Source organism: Heptranchias perlo, chromosome 9 (genome assembly GCF_035084215.1).
Source record: "Heptranchias perlo isolate sHepPer1 chromosome 9, sHepPer1.hap1, whole genome shotgun sequence".
Classification (NCBI taxonomy): Eukaryota; Metazoa; Chordata; class Chondrichthyes; order Hexanchiformes; family Hexanchidae; genus Heptranchias; species Heptranchias perlo.
In genome coordinates, this window is record NC_090333.1 from 68,064,780 (window position 1) to 68,078,646 (window position 13,867).

A 13,867-nucleotide genomic window follows, 5' to 3' on the forward strand; every position below is an offset into this window, starting at 1 on the left:
GCTTTGCATATGTTATAGAAAGTTTGAGAAATGTAATACAGATGTAAAAGGCCCTTCTTCAGGGAGCCAAGATTGTTGTTAATTAATCCACTTTCGTCTTTGAGCATTGCCTTTTGCATAGATGTAACTGGTATGGCTAATAATGTGAAACATGAACAAAATAAGATGAGAGACTGAAATAATTACAGTAGCATTTATAAGTGTTTTTTATGGTACTTATTTGGCTTGTAGATGTTTGCATAATTGGCATTTATTGCTTTTAATGTATTTTACAAAGTTTATGCTCTGAATATTACACTCAAATTTTGCTCCTTTCAACTCTTGGTAATTACATAGGTTGACTATAGCAGAAGAATGAGCTAGCACAGAAAGATGTAGGGATAAGTAAAAAGTTTGGATTCTTCAAACATCAAATAAATGGTATGCCTTAATTTGATGTTATCTTGTAAATTCTTTAATATTGCAGTTCATCTAGCAATTTCCTGAATTAGGTTTAATGCACTGGCTTTTCACAGTGTGTGCTTTTCCTCATTATAGTTTCATATCTATTTTACAATGCAAAAAGGTATTCATTTATAGCGTGAGTGTGTAGTTTAAAGATGGGTATAAATTAAAAGCAGAACAGTTTTCCTGCTATCGCACTATTTTGAGGGTGGTTAAGATGTGTGCTTTGCATTCCCAAACATCTGCGCTCTGATCATAAGAGTGCTTTAATCCCAATGTACCAAAGTTACCCTGTGCTGTGACAGTATAATTTTTTCACCATTCGTCTCGTACCCTCTAAGGTTGCTAAATTTTGGCTAGTCTTGTGCTGTGGACCGACAGTCACTTCATACTGGTTTGTGAAATTTATGTTGGTCAAGGTGGTGGATGTTGGTGCTTGGAAAACATACTTTTCCATTTCAGGTACCCAGTGTCAGGATCAGGCATTCTCAGGTCAGGCATAGCACAGTTAGATGTAGAATGAAGTTGTCTCTAATCTGCCCCAATGAATGTGCCCGAGCCTCAACCTTAGAACCACCTCCACTACTGCACAATGTGACACTTTCCCATTTCCTACACTGACCATCCTCTGGGGGAGAATGCCGAATAATGCTAAATTAGTGGAATGAGATTCTGACCAAGTATACCATTCCCATGTTGAGGCCTCTGCCACCCAATTAATGCCAATTTTGGTCAGTTAAAATTGGCATGATTGAAATTTTAATTCGTTTCTTAAATATTGAAATATTATTGTTGTTTTTATATCTTTATTCCCAATGATTATATGGAATTGGAACTAAGGAATATTTCTACTTGCATTGTATTGGTGAAAGCAATAATAGTTGTTTATCCTACTGTTTTGTTTTTACTTTTACAGTGTTAAACCTGACCCTGATTGACTTGCCTGGTATCACTAAAGTGCCAGTAGGAGATCAACCGGCAGACATTGAATACCAAATCAGGGACATGATAATGCAATTCATCATTCGAGAAAATTGTCTTATTTTGGCAGTAACCCCAGCTAACACTGACTTGGCTAATTCAGATGCACTTAAGCTAGCAAAAGAGGTTGATCCTCAAGGTAAGGGAATTTTTTTCCAAAATGCTTATCCTTTAATGTTTAGGCTGCCAGAGTTTCCAGGGAATTTTTTGGCTTCTTAGATGGCTGTTTGTTTTGTTTTAATTCAACTTGCACATTGTGATGCTGACCAAGTGAACTTGTGTTTCTAAGCATCAAACACAAGAGGGCTGCAGCAGGACCTGTTATTTGTGCCATTGGCAAAAAAACTTTTTGTCTCAATTGTATATAATTTGAATTTTATGCAGGTCATCGATCATCTCGTAAATTTTGTTCAGTTAACGTAGACCCAAGGAATTGTGGAGGGAGGAACGCAAGGAGGTCGATTTTAGGAGGGAGGCGGGTTGGCAGCGGGGGGTCGACTGGGCGCGTGGGTAACGCGCCCATTGAATTCGGGGTGCTCCACACGCGATCGCAGCCTGATTGAAGGTACTTACCTTGGCTTCCGGGTTTCGCGCTGGAAAGCTGCGCAGTGGGCGGACTGCGCAGCGCATCATAGGCTGTCAGCTGGAGGAGCCCTATCTAAAGGGGCAGTACTCCACTGACTGATGCTGCAAGAAATAGGAAAAATTACAGCATGGAGCAGCCCAGGGGAAAGGCTGCTCCCAGGTTTAATGATGCCTCACTCCAGGTCTTACTGGATGGGGTGAGGAGGAGGGGGAGGACAGAGATCTTCTCCCCGGCGGACGGGAGGAAATGGCCTGCCTCTGCTACCACGGAGGCCTGGCTCGAGATGGCAGAGGAGGTCACCAGCACCACTGCATACAGTGCAGGAGGCACTGCAATGACCTAAGTAGGTCAGCTGAAGAGAGTACACTTACTCATTCCCCTACACTCCGTCTGCTATATCACCGCCCCCACCCCTCATCTCCTTCTGCATTGCCAACACTACTCTATCACATCACTCCTGACACCCACTCAAAGCTCATCATTATCTTACCTGCACTTACTCACCTCGCCAGTACTCATCCCACCACTACCACTCAACCCAATCCTCATACAACCTCATGGCTCTATCTCATACTCACCCTCTCATGCATCTCTTTCACGGTCAGCCTCACCCAACCTGCCACTACCTGTGCTGCAGCCACAGGGCATGCATCACATATGTGCAGTAGGAAGCGTAAGGCAAACGTGTCGTGAACATGAAGGGGATGCAAAAGGGTGTTTGAGGGTTTTTATTTATATTTGATTTCTGATCAACTGATATTACATATTGTATTGTCACCACTACTGCCACGTCTTTTCAAATCTTGTCTGGTTTGTGCAATAATGCCCTTTCCTGAGGATCACCATGACGACCCACAACGGATGTCACCCATTGTGTCACTGCAGAGTGGGTGTAGGTGTATTGCAGGGCTCTTTTGTGCAGCCGACTGAGAGACGTCGGCGATGTCCTTGGTGGCACCCTGGAAGGATGCGGAGGAGAAGTTGTTGAGGGCAGTGGTGACTTTGACAGCGACAGGTAAGATGATGGTGCTCAGGCCAGCCGGGAGCAGCTCGGCATGAAGGAGGCTGCAGATGTCCACGACTACATGTCGAATGACTCTGAGCCTCCGTATGCACTGCTGCTCAGAGAGGTCCAGGAAGCTGAGCCTCGGTCTGTAGACCCTGTGGCGAGGGTAGTGCCTTCTGCGACGCATCTCTTTCTGCGGTTGCCCTCCCTCCTGCTGTGCAGGTGGATGTGTCACAGCACTGTGTTTTGGAGCTCCACGTGTCAGAAGTGGACGGCGAGGCTGGTGATGCTGTTCGTCCTCCGAGGAGGTCATGACGGCAGCTATGGTGGCCTCCATCCGGAAGATGTACAATTGAGGGGGTCCGCAAGGTAGGTAAATGTGTCTGCACACCGGGGTTGAGGTTCCAAGTTGGTGAATTTTATTGTTAGGAGGAGGGTGGTGCAGGCCAAACTTTGTCCAAAGTGACAGAATGGCCTCCTGCAATGAGTGAGGGTCTCTTTCCCCCTCCCCCCCTCCCCCCCTCCCCCCACCTGTCAAATGGACCTTTGCAGCTGCCACAGGCTGGTGGCTGCAACACGTCCATTTCAACTGGGAGTGTTTCCCCCAGTACGGGAAACAGTCTCAGTTGAGTTGAAAATCCCACCCCTCCTAAAATATCATGTCAATCAGGTCTGCTGACGACCTGAACTATGTAAATATTTGGTTTAAGTGGGATCCCACTGGCTTTAATTGGCGGCGGGAGTCCCGCATGCGGGAGATGCGCGCGCATCTAAGCGCATCACTTGGGAACCCAGAAGTGGACAGGTTGGAGCCGGGCTCCGGACCCGCCCCGGGCATCCATGATTTTTGGAGCCCCCTGCCACGAACCCGCCGGCTCGGAGGTCCGAAAATCGACCCCAAGGCATTTCAAAAGTCATCCCTTCTCATAGACCATCATAGAAAATGAGCAGCAAATTATTTTGTTGCCACTGAATCACTCAATGAGCTCTGAAATCCCATGCTTTTAATTCAACACATCAAAGTCTAGACGGTTCAAATAGGAAGCCCAGGAAGAATGCAAACATGAAACATAAGATTGTGTGCGTCTCACAGCATAAACTAAACTAGTTATTTGTTGATGTCGTGAAGATTAAATGTTGTTCTGTAGAAAACGATACTTGTGGAATACTGTGATTTGCAGTGCTATTCTTGCTTTCACTCTTGGGTCCATGTAGTTCATGCAGTCAACCTGTTGCCTGGCATCTGTCAATTTGGCTCTTGAAGCAGGCACTAACGTGTGTGAGAGCAGCATTGTGGAAACTTTCTGTCCAATTTTCTCTCCTCTTTGGGGAGATGCTTGGCACCTCCCCACAAGAAATGGCCAAGAACAAAAACTTGAGAAAGAAGAACCAAATCTGTGGCCCACTAGTCCATAGCACCTTGTATTGGTGCTGCTATGTGTTGTGCCACCATGTCACCCCTAATGATCTGGGACCAGATCTGTCAAAAGTATGAGAAGACATTTATTAGCTATTTTTAAAATTTAATAAGTGTAAATAATTATTTGTTTAATATTACCTAATGCTGCTTTAAAGTTTTGTTTCTTTGTGTATCTGAAGCTTCAATGCTACTGCTTCTTTGCAGCCCTAAAATGAGCCGTAGATGTTTTCTTGAATTGTTTAATATAACTACTTAATTTAACTTGCTATCTTGAAATAAAACTGTGACCTGCTGGCTGAAAAGTGTAGTTTAATTAATTTTCCCCTTTAACAACTCAGTTTCTTCTAATTTGACCAGGTTTGCGGACAATTGGTGTGATAACCAAGCTTGATCTAATGGATGATGGCACGGACGCCAGAGATGTATTGGAGAACAAGCTGCTGCCTCTTCGCAGAGGTATCACATATAAATGGGCCATTGTAGTTGGTGTTTAAAGCACTTGTTACAAGATCAATTTTCAGAGTGTTGGAAGTCTAAAACAGCAGCAGTCTCATTACTTGGGCAATGAATGTTATGCGTTCAAAAGCAGTTTTTCTTGAATGAAATTGTTGGTGACATTATGATATTGTTTAATTAAAGGAATTAAGCTCTGTCTGTCTCTGCCAATATTTGAGAATTTAAATCCAAAACAGATTGGGATTTAGTAAAAATGTGCTCTGCGTTAATGTGTTGGTGCAGTACTGGAGCTCAATTGCACAACACTGCAGATTGTTGTGGCATGTATTCATGCCTCTATCTCTGTTAATGACTTAACAGTCTTGGCTGTCCCATAGGTGTGAAGCAACAAATGAACATGAGGCAATAATCTATGATTCTACAACTCCTTACAGGATGGGGTTTTCTTCAGGCTGTCCTTACGTGCCTCCTAATGACGGAAACAGAAGAGCGTTATCAAAGACTGCCCACTTAGAGATAATGCATAATCTGGACAGACCGTTGAGTGGGATGTGGAAAGAATAATAAATGAAATGCCAAAATAAAAGTGAGATATTTGAGGATATCTGTACTAGTGAGCTGCCCTTCTGAAATAAATTGTAGCATAGTGGTTATGTTACTGGACTAGTAATCCAAAGGCCTGGACTAATTATCCAGAGATGTGAGTTCAAATCACACCATGGCAGTTTGTGAATTTGAAATCAGTTTATAAAAAAAAGCTAAATAAAATTTTTAAAAAGCTGGTATCAGTAAAAGTGACCATGATTGTCGTAAAAACCCAACTGGTTCACTAATGTCCTTAGGGAAAGAAACCTGTTGTCCTTACCTGGTCTGGTCTATATGTGACTCTAGTCCCACACCAATGTGGTTGACTCTTAACTACCTTCTGAAATGGCCTAGCAAGCCACTCGGTTGTTTTCGCCACCTCCTTCTCAAGGGCAATGAGGGATGGGCAATAAATGCTGGCCTTGCTAGCAACGTCCATCTCCCAAGAATGAATTAAAAAAAAAATCATAAGACTTGTATTTCTGTTTTCTTGGCTGCTAGGGTACATTGGTGTGGTCAACAGAAGCCAGAAGGATATCGAAGGGAAGAAGGACATTAAAACATCACTTGCAGCAGAAAGAACATTTTTCCTTTCTCAACCAGCATACAGACACATGGCAGAACGTATGGGAACTCCACACCTCCAGAAGGTTCTTAATGAGGTGTGAGGAATGAGTGGAACACTGTTTAGTTTTTAATGTGATACAGCTTTTGTTTTGTTTGAATAGATAAAATTTGTAAATGCAATCTACTATGCATTTCTGCCATAATACTTTCATACTGAAGATGAATTTGTCATAACAAAAACTAAGGTTCTTTTTATTTTGAAGATTATGTGAATTAGGAAGTATTCTATGATTGATTTGGCATTAAAAATGTACAGAAATTTTTTTCAAGATTCACTGAAAATTTGTGAAAATATATATATGTATCTTAAAAGCTGTAAGGAAAATTTAATACTGGAGATAGGAAACAGCATCTGGTTGGCAGATAATTTCAGAAAAATCAACCACTTTAGAATGTACCTTTATAAATTGACAACTTGGAGTTACTATCACAAATTAACTTCACTGTAAATAACTTCAGAAAGGAAGATCATGCTTGACAAACCTGCTAGAGTTCTTTGAGGCGGTGAAATGCAGTGGATATAGTGTATATGGATTTTCAGAAAGCCTTTGACAAGGTACCGTACAGGAGACTATTAGTGAAGGTTATGGGGTATGGAATTAGGGAAGGTTAGCAAATTGGAATTAAAAACTGGTTAGGGCAGTGGAAACAGAGAGTAGGAGTTTCTCGGAGTGAATGGAATTGGTAGGTACTGACCTGCAGGATTCTGTTATGGGACTGATTCTGTTCACTGTGTACACCAGTGATTTAGATATAGGGCTAGAGGGAGTGGTGTCCAGATTTGCAGACAATACCAAAATAGAAAGCACAAGAATTAATTCTGAGGACAAAGGAAGCTGCAAGGAGATATTGATAAGGTGGTGTAATGGGGGAAAAAAATGACAGATGGAATTCAGTGTCAGTAAATGTAAGGTCTTCGTAAATCCCTGCCCCCTCCACCCTCACCTCCAACAAATGCGAGGAGCTCATGGACTGACTTATCACTCAGCTGTTACTGCCGCTTCCCTCCCTTCCCCTAGCCCACCGAGCCAAACACCCCCTAAGGTTCCCCCATGCCCTAGCCCTGAACTCGCAACTTTCTCTAGTTGCTCTCCTATCTCCCCTCATGCCCTCTCCGAGCTCATTTTGTCCATAAGACCCACCTCCTGCTCCCTCGACCCTATTCCCACCAAACTGCTGATCACCCAACTTCCCTTCCTGGCCCGTATGTTAGCTGATATTTTTAACGGGCCTCGCTCCTCAGGTACTATCCCCCTCCCCATCAAATCTGCATTTATCACACCGCCCCACCCTTGACCCCTCTGTTCTTGCAAATTACTGCCCCATCTACAACCTCTCTTTCCCCTCCAAAGTCCTTCAACATGTTGCCTCCCAAATCCGTACCCATCTTTCCTGAAACTCCATGTTTGAACCCCTCCACTCAGGTTTCCGCCCCTGCCATAACACTAAAACCGTCCCTTGTCAAAGTCGCAAAATAGATCCTATGTGACTGTGACCGTCGTAAACTATCTCTCCTCATCCTTCTCGACCTGTCTGCAGCCTTTGACACAGTTGACCACACCATCCTCCTCCAACGCCTCTCCTCCGTTGCTCAGCTGGGTGGGACTGCCCTCGCGTGGTTCCATTCTTATCTATCCAGTCATAGCTAGAGAATCACCTGCAATGGCCTCTTTTCCCGCTCCCACACCAAAACCTCTGGAATCCCCCAAGGATCTGTCCTTGGCACCCTCCTATTTTTCATCTATATGCTGCCCCTCAGCAACATCATCCGAAAACACGACGTCAGGTTCCATTTGTATGCTGCGACACCCAGTTCTACCTCATCACCACCTCTCTCGTCTCCTCCACTGCCTCTAATTTGTCACGCTGCTTGTCCGACATCCAGTACTGGATGAGCAGAAATTTCCTCCATTAAATATTGGGAAGACCGAAGCCATCATCTTTGGTCCCCACCACAAACTCCGTTCCCTAGCCACAGACTCCATTGCTTCCCTTGGTCACTGTCTGAGGCTGAACCAGACTGTTTGAAACTTTGGCGTCCTATTTGACCCTGAGCTGAGTTACCGACCTCATATCCTCTCCATTACCAAGACTGCCTACTTCCACCTCCGTAACATTGCCCGTCTCCGCCCTCCCTCAGCCCATCTACTGTTGAAACCCTCATCCGTGCCTTTGTTACCTTGAAACTTGAGTATTCCAATGCTCTCCTGGCCGGCCTCCCAACTTGCACCCTCCGTAAACTTTAGGTCATCCAAAACTATGCTGCCTGTATCCTAACTCGCACCAAGTCCTGTTCGCTGACCACCCCAGTGCTCACTGACCTACATTGGCTCCTGGTCCAGCAAGCCTCGATTTTAAAATTCTTATCCTTGTTTTCAAATCCCTCCATGGCCTCACCCCTCCCTATCTCTGTAACCTCCTCCAGTCCCTTAGAGACAGACAGGAGAAATTATAATGGGGAATAAGGAAATAGCAGAGAAGTTGAACAAATATTTTGTATCTGTCTTTACAGTAGAAGACACAAAAAAAACCCGAGAATAGTGAGGAACCAAGGATCTAACGAGAGTGAGGAACTTAAAAGTAATTAAGTTTAGTAAAGAGAAAGTACTGGAGAAATTAATGGGACTAAAAGCCGACAAATTTCCTTGACCTGATGGCCTACATCCTAGGGTTTTAAAAGAGGTGGCTGCAGAGATAGTGGATGCATTGGTTTTGATCTTCCAGAATTCTCTAGATTCTAGAATGGTCCCTGTGGATTGAATGGTAGCAAATGTAACCCTGCTGTTCAAAAAAGGAGGGAGAGAGAAAACAGGGAACCATAGGCTAGTTAGCCTGCCATCAGTAATCGGGAAAATGCTAGAATCTATTATTAAGGACGTAGTAACAGGGCACTTAGAAAATCATAATATGATTAGGCAGAGTCAACACGATTTTGTGAAATGGAAATCGTGTTTGACAAATTTATTAAAATTTTTTGAGGGTGTAACTAACAGGGTAGATAAGAGCGAACCAGTGAAGTATATTCAAGATTGAGATCGATGGATATTTGGACACTAAGAGAATCAAGGGATATGGGGATAGGGTGGGAAAGTGGAGTTGAGGTTGAAGATCAGCCATGATCTTATTGAATGGCGGAGCAGGCTCACGGGGCAGTATGGCCTATTCCTGCTCCTATTTCTTATGCTCTTCTGTCCTACAACCCTCCGAGGTCTGTACGCTCCTCCAATTCTAGCCTCTTGCGCAACTCCAATTTTCTTCAGTGCCTTCAGCTGCCTGGGCCTTAAACTCTGGAATTCTCTCCCTAAACCTCTCCTTCTCCTGTCTACCTCTTTCTCCTCCTTTAAGACGCTGCTTAAAACCTACCTCTTTGACCAACCTTTTGGTTATCTGTGCTGATATCTCCTTATGTGGCTCGGTGTCACATTTTGTTTGATAATTGCTCCTGTGAAACACCTTGGGACGTTTTACTACGTTAAAGGCGCTATATAATTGCAAGTTGTTTTAGTTTTAAACAAAAAGCAATTAATAAGTTTGAATGGCAGAAGGCTAGGTCATGCGGAAGAGCAAAGAAATTTGGGGGTTTAGACTCACATTTAAAAGCAGCACCTCAAGCGGATAAGGCCGTAAAGAATGGTATACTTGCAAGAGGTACAGAATATAAAAGCTGAGATGTAATGGTGAATCGATATAAAGCCTTAGTAAGACAACAGTTGGAGTAATTTGAGCTGTTTTGGGCTCTACGGTATTGACTGATGTTGACGTAAAAGAGGAGGTACAGCACAGATTCAGTAAGGTGCTGCCTGGTATGAGGAAATACAAATCTGAAAATAGACTTAAAAAGTTGGGGCCGTTTTCATTAGAACAAACAAGATTCTGGATTGATTTGATAGAGTTGTTTAAAATTATGGAGGGATAGGACATAGTAGATAGAAACAGTCTGTTTCCAGTGATTGAGGGGTTTAGAATGTGGGGACATAAATATAAGATTAAATGTAAGAGATTTAGGACAGAGAGCAGGAGAAGCTTTTTTACCCAAAGGTTATGAGGATGTGGAATGCACTACCGGATTTAGTGATTGAAGCAGAGATAAAGGGTGATGGGAACAGGATAGGCACATGGGATTAGGACAACAGTTCATGTGGAGGATAAACACCAACACGGACTGGTTGGGCCGAACAGCTTGTTTAGGTGTTAATTTCTGTGTATTTTATGCAATATAATCCTAATGGATATTATATTTAAGGTATGATCCTTGACTAAAAGATGGGGTCCATTGTTTTTTTTAATAATTACAAGTAGATAACTTTTTCTTTTTTGTTTTTTTTTTGTCTTCAAGCTGAGGGATGATGTCAGTGCTAAGGAATAGCACACTTTTTCCAAATTTTGGAAGCAGACCTAATAGAATATGGCCTGATGCAGTGTTAAGCATAACCTGCTTCAACAATATATTTTAACCCAACTGCAGAAAATCCCTGGAGGGGCTGTGGCCAGATATTTTGGTCATCTGCCTGCATTGAGCCATCTCATATAGAATTTGTAGAGCATGTGCAGGATGCATTATGTGCAATATGATTTTGAATTGGCCTTCCTGCATTTTGCTGCAAATGCTGGTAGTTTTGGGCCATTTAAGCTTGCTTAATAGTTGGCCTAAGTCATGTTCTCAGGCATCCTTTAGGCCTTCTGTTCCGTCCTTGGTCTTGGAGGTAAGAATGGTATACAGACTGGAGATGCATGTACAAGAGGCTGTAGGAGAGTGGAAGAAAACTTCCAAGGGGATTGGTTTGTGCTGATCTACACAGTATTGCCGGGTTCTGGAGGTAGTGCTTGACCTGGAGTTAGTGCTATTGGTCATGTTGGGTGAGGTGAAATTTGTCAACTAGCTGGTCGAAGGGCACAGTCTGGCCCACATGGAAGAGCTGGCCTAATCTGGTAATCACTGTCTCATGCCAGGCTCTGCATCTAGCAGAGGCAAGTCCCACTGGGAGTTCCCCATTCTGCCATATTGGCAAAAGGGTTGATAGACCTGTGCTGATTTCTAGGGAGGTTCAGACGTGACTGCAGACTTAGAGTTGTTGTGACATTAGGGTGCTTCAGTCTTTCTGTTGGTTTCTTCTGCAGGTGTATGAATGGTAGGGGAGTTGGAAGGGAGAAATCAGCCTTCATTCCTAGCCACGGGTTACGTTTGGTGGGGAGATAGTGCGGCAGGAATCAGAACATAGTCTCTTGGATCTGAGCTGCCCAGTATTGGCGTTTGAAGTTTGAGAGATTTGCTCTTGTTTTGGGAATTGAACGCATTTGATTTTTATTGGGAGCCTTTTCTTGCCTGAAGGAACCTAAAGATTCGACTGCCTAGGTTGTGGATCTTGACAGGCAGCGCCAGAAATAGGTAGAGAAGGCGGGGTGGGGGGGGGGGGGGGAGATTGTTCATCTTTATTGTGTTTACCCTACCCGAATAATATGGGCAGATTGTTCGATCTGTTTAGGTTGGCTCATTTGCTGGTGAGGAAGAGATAGAGTTCCTTTTGTACAGGGTGGTGGCATATAGCATTTTTGAGCGAGATTGCTAATTTGAGTTGAACTGAAGTTTTGATCTGTGGCCCAGCACCTAATGAAACTGTGTTGAGAGTGCTCCAAGCAAGCTTCAAGACAATGGGCCAGAATTTTCTGTCAAAATAACAGTGAGGCTAATAGAACTCTCCGTTATTTTTGCACAAATGGTACAGCAGCTTCAGGCGAGAGGCAGATGCACGGTTAAATGCGGATATCCAAAAGTTGCTGTCCGAGATGCGCCACTCCGCCGTTAGCTTTGCGAAAATGACATCTCGCTGTCTGCCTCACCATTGAAATGCATTGAACGGCATGAAGTTGCTGTATTTGCGTGGTGGATACGAACTAAACTCACCACAGAAAGTTAAGTCTTGTCCATTTCAGTCTAAGTACCCTTTTAACAATGTGAAAAGTGTTAATTACTGCCAGTGAACCCCTCTGGCACTGAAAATTAACTATTATAAGTGTGGAATCTCATTCCTTCAGGTTTTAATTGTTGTTGGGGATTTAAAAAATGTCAAATTTTAATTTTACTTTACTTTTCCTTTTGGTCTTTTTCTTTCAACCCAATCTTTCTTTCCTCCTCTTTATCTCTCTTTCTTTCTGTACCTGATTTGACATTGAATTCACCCACTCTAATTTACACTTCTTTCTCCGTCCTTGCAGTATTAATTTCACAACCCTTCAATCTGATTGGTTAAGGAGATACACAGTTGCTTGCCCTGTTTCCCTCGTTGCGATGTTATCAGCTCGCACTTTCAGCAACTTGCCACACAAAAATTTTAAAACCTAAACACGCAAAGGCAAGGCTAACTAACGGCAGATGCCCTACCACAGCAAATTATGGCCCAATATCTAATCTAGAGATGGGGGAAGAGACTCTTTGTCAGACACCGTGCTGACCTGTTATTTTTCTTTTCAGAGATGGTGGTCCCATTTTTGTAACCTGTTCTGTTTGAACTTCAAACCTGACCCTCAGATTTTCTGTTTCCATTTCCCCCATTCCCCCACCTCTTCCTTAGGCCTCCCAATGCAGTAGCTATTCACACGTCCTTTGTTCCTTTAATGCTTTTTCCATTATTTTACTGATACTTGCTTTTTTTTCCCCTCCGCTTCCCCTTTTTTGATTCTATTAATAAGCTTGTCCTTTTATTTTTCAGCCCTGAAGAAGGGCATGAACTCAAAACATCAACTGTCTGTTCGCTCCACTGATGTTGGCTGACCTGCTGTGCGTTTGCAGCATTTTTACTGTTTTTGTTTCAGATTTCCAGCATTTGCAGTATTTTGGTTTTTATTTTTCTCATAGGTTTGTTACAGCTGATGCAGGCTTTCATCCCATCAGTTTGGCTGGATTCAAACCTTGCTCTGAGAGATGAAAAGAGTGTAATGCACTGCATCATGCTGCTCCTCAGTGCTTACTTTTGTAGTCATAAAAAATCAATTATATCCTAGTTTAATATTCCTCAGCCTGAATTTCATTGCGAAAATGCTGTTCTAAAATTCTAATAGAAAGGCAACAGGGTCATTGCACTTTCACTTTCAATTACTTCTCAAATATAAACTGAATCAAAAAAGTTTTGTGAAGGATGTATTATAATTTGGCAGCTTATTTAAAGTTGTCTATTTTGACTGGATTGGTATGATATATAACCATATTTTTTCCTGAAGATTGTACAGTTCAATGTTAGTTTTTATTTTTTTCTGCAGCAACTGACTAACCACATTCGAGAAACACTTCCAGCATTGCAAAATAAACTTCAGAGGCAGATGTTATCTTTAGAAAAAGAAGTAGAGGAATATAAGGACTGCCGGCCTGACGATCCTTCAAAAAAAACCAAAGCTCTCTTGCTGTATGTTAAGTATTCCATACTTGATTTATTATAACACTTTTTTGTTTGAAGCATAATATGCAGTCTGCAGGTCCCCTCTGTGAACTAGCTGTTTCGTGTTAGCCTGGATTTACTTTCTTTGAACATAAGATCCATTTCTTATCCAAAATAATAATGAACAGAATTTACTTTCACAAATAAATCTCCAATATAAATTAACTGAAGTTCCAATACTGCATTTATTTGAATGGGAAATGATTGATTTCTTAGAAGACTTCCCTCAACCTGTGATAGTTTTAACTAGGCAGTAAGTATGGATGGCTGATGGTTGAAGATCGAATATAGGAATGGGAGTAGGCCATTCAGCCCATTTAATCTGTTCCACA

At 42.7% G+C, this 13,867-nt stretch overlaps 1 protein-coding gene across 3 annotated transcripts in view; it reads left to right on the forward strand.

The window, feature by feature from the left end:
- dnm3a (dynamin 3a) overlaps positions 1-13,867 on the forward strand; it is a 240,778-nt gene that overhangs the window by 74,753 nt on the left and 152,158 nt on the right. For all 3 annotated transcript variants that reach the window (XM_067990705.1, XM_067990707.1, XM_067990706.1), the window contains exons 4-7: positions 1,361-1,564; positions 4,795-4,893; positions 5,980-6,140; positions 13,360-13,502. In XM_067990705.1, the coding sequence (XP_067846806.1) occupies positions 1,361-1,564; positions 4,795-4,893; positions 5,980-6,140; positions 13,360-13,502 (607 nt within the window). The remainder of the gene's footprint in view (positions 1-1,360; positions 1,565-4,794; positions 4,894-5,979; positions 6,141-13,359; positions 13,503-13,867) is intronic.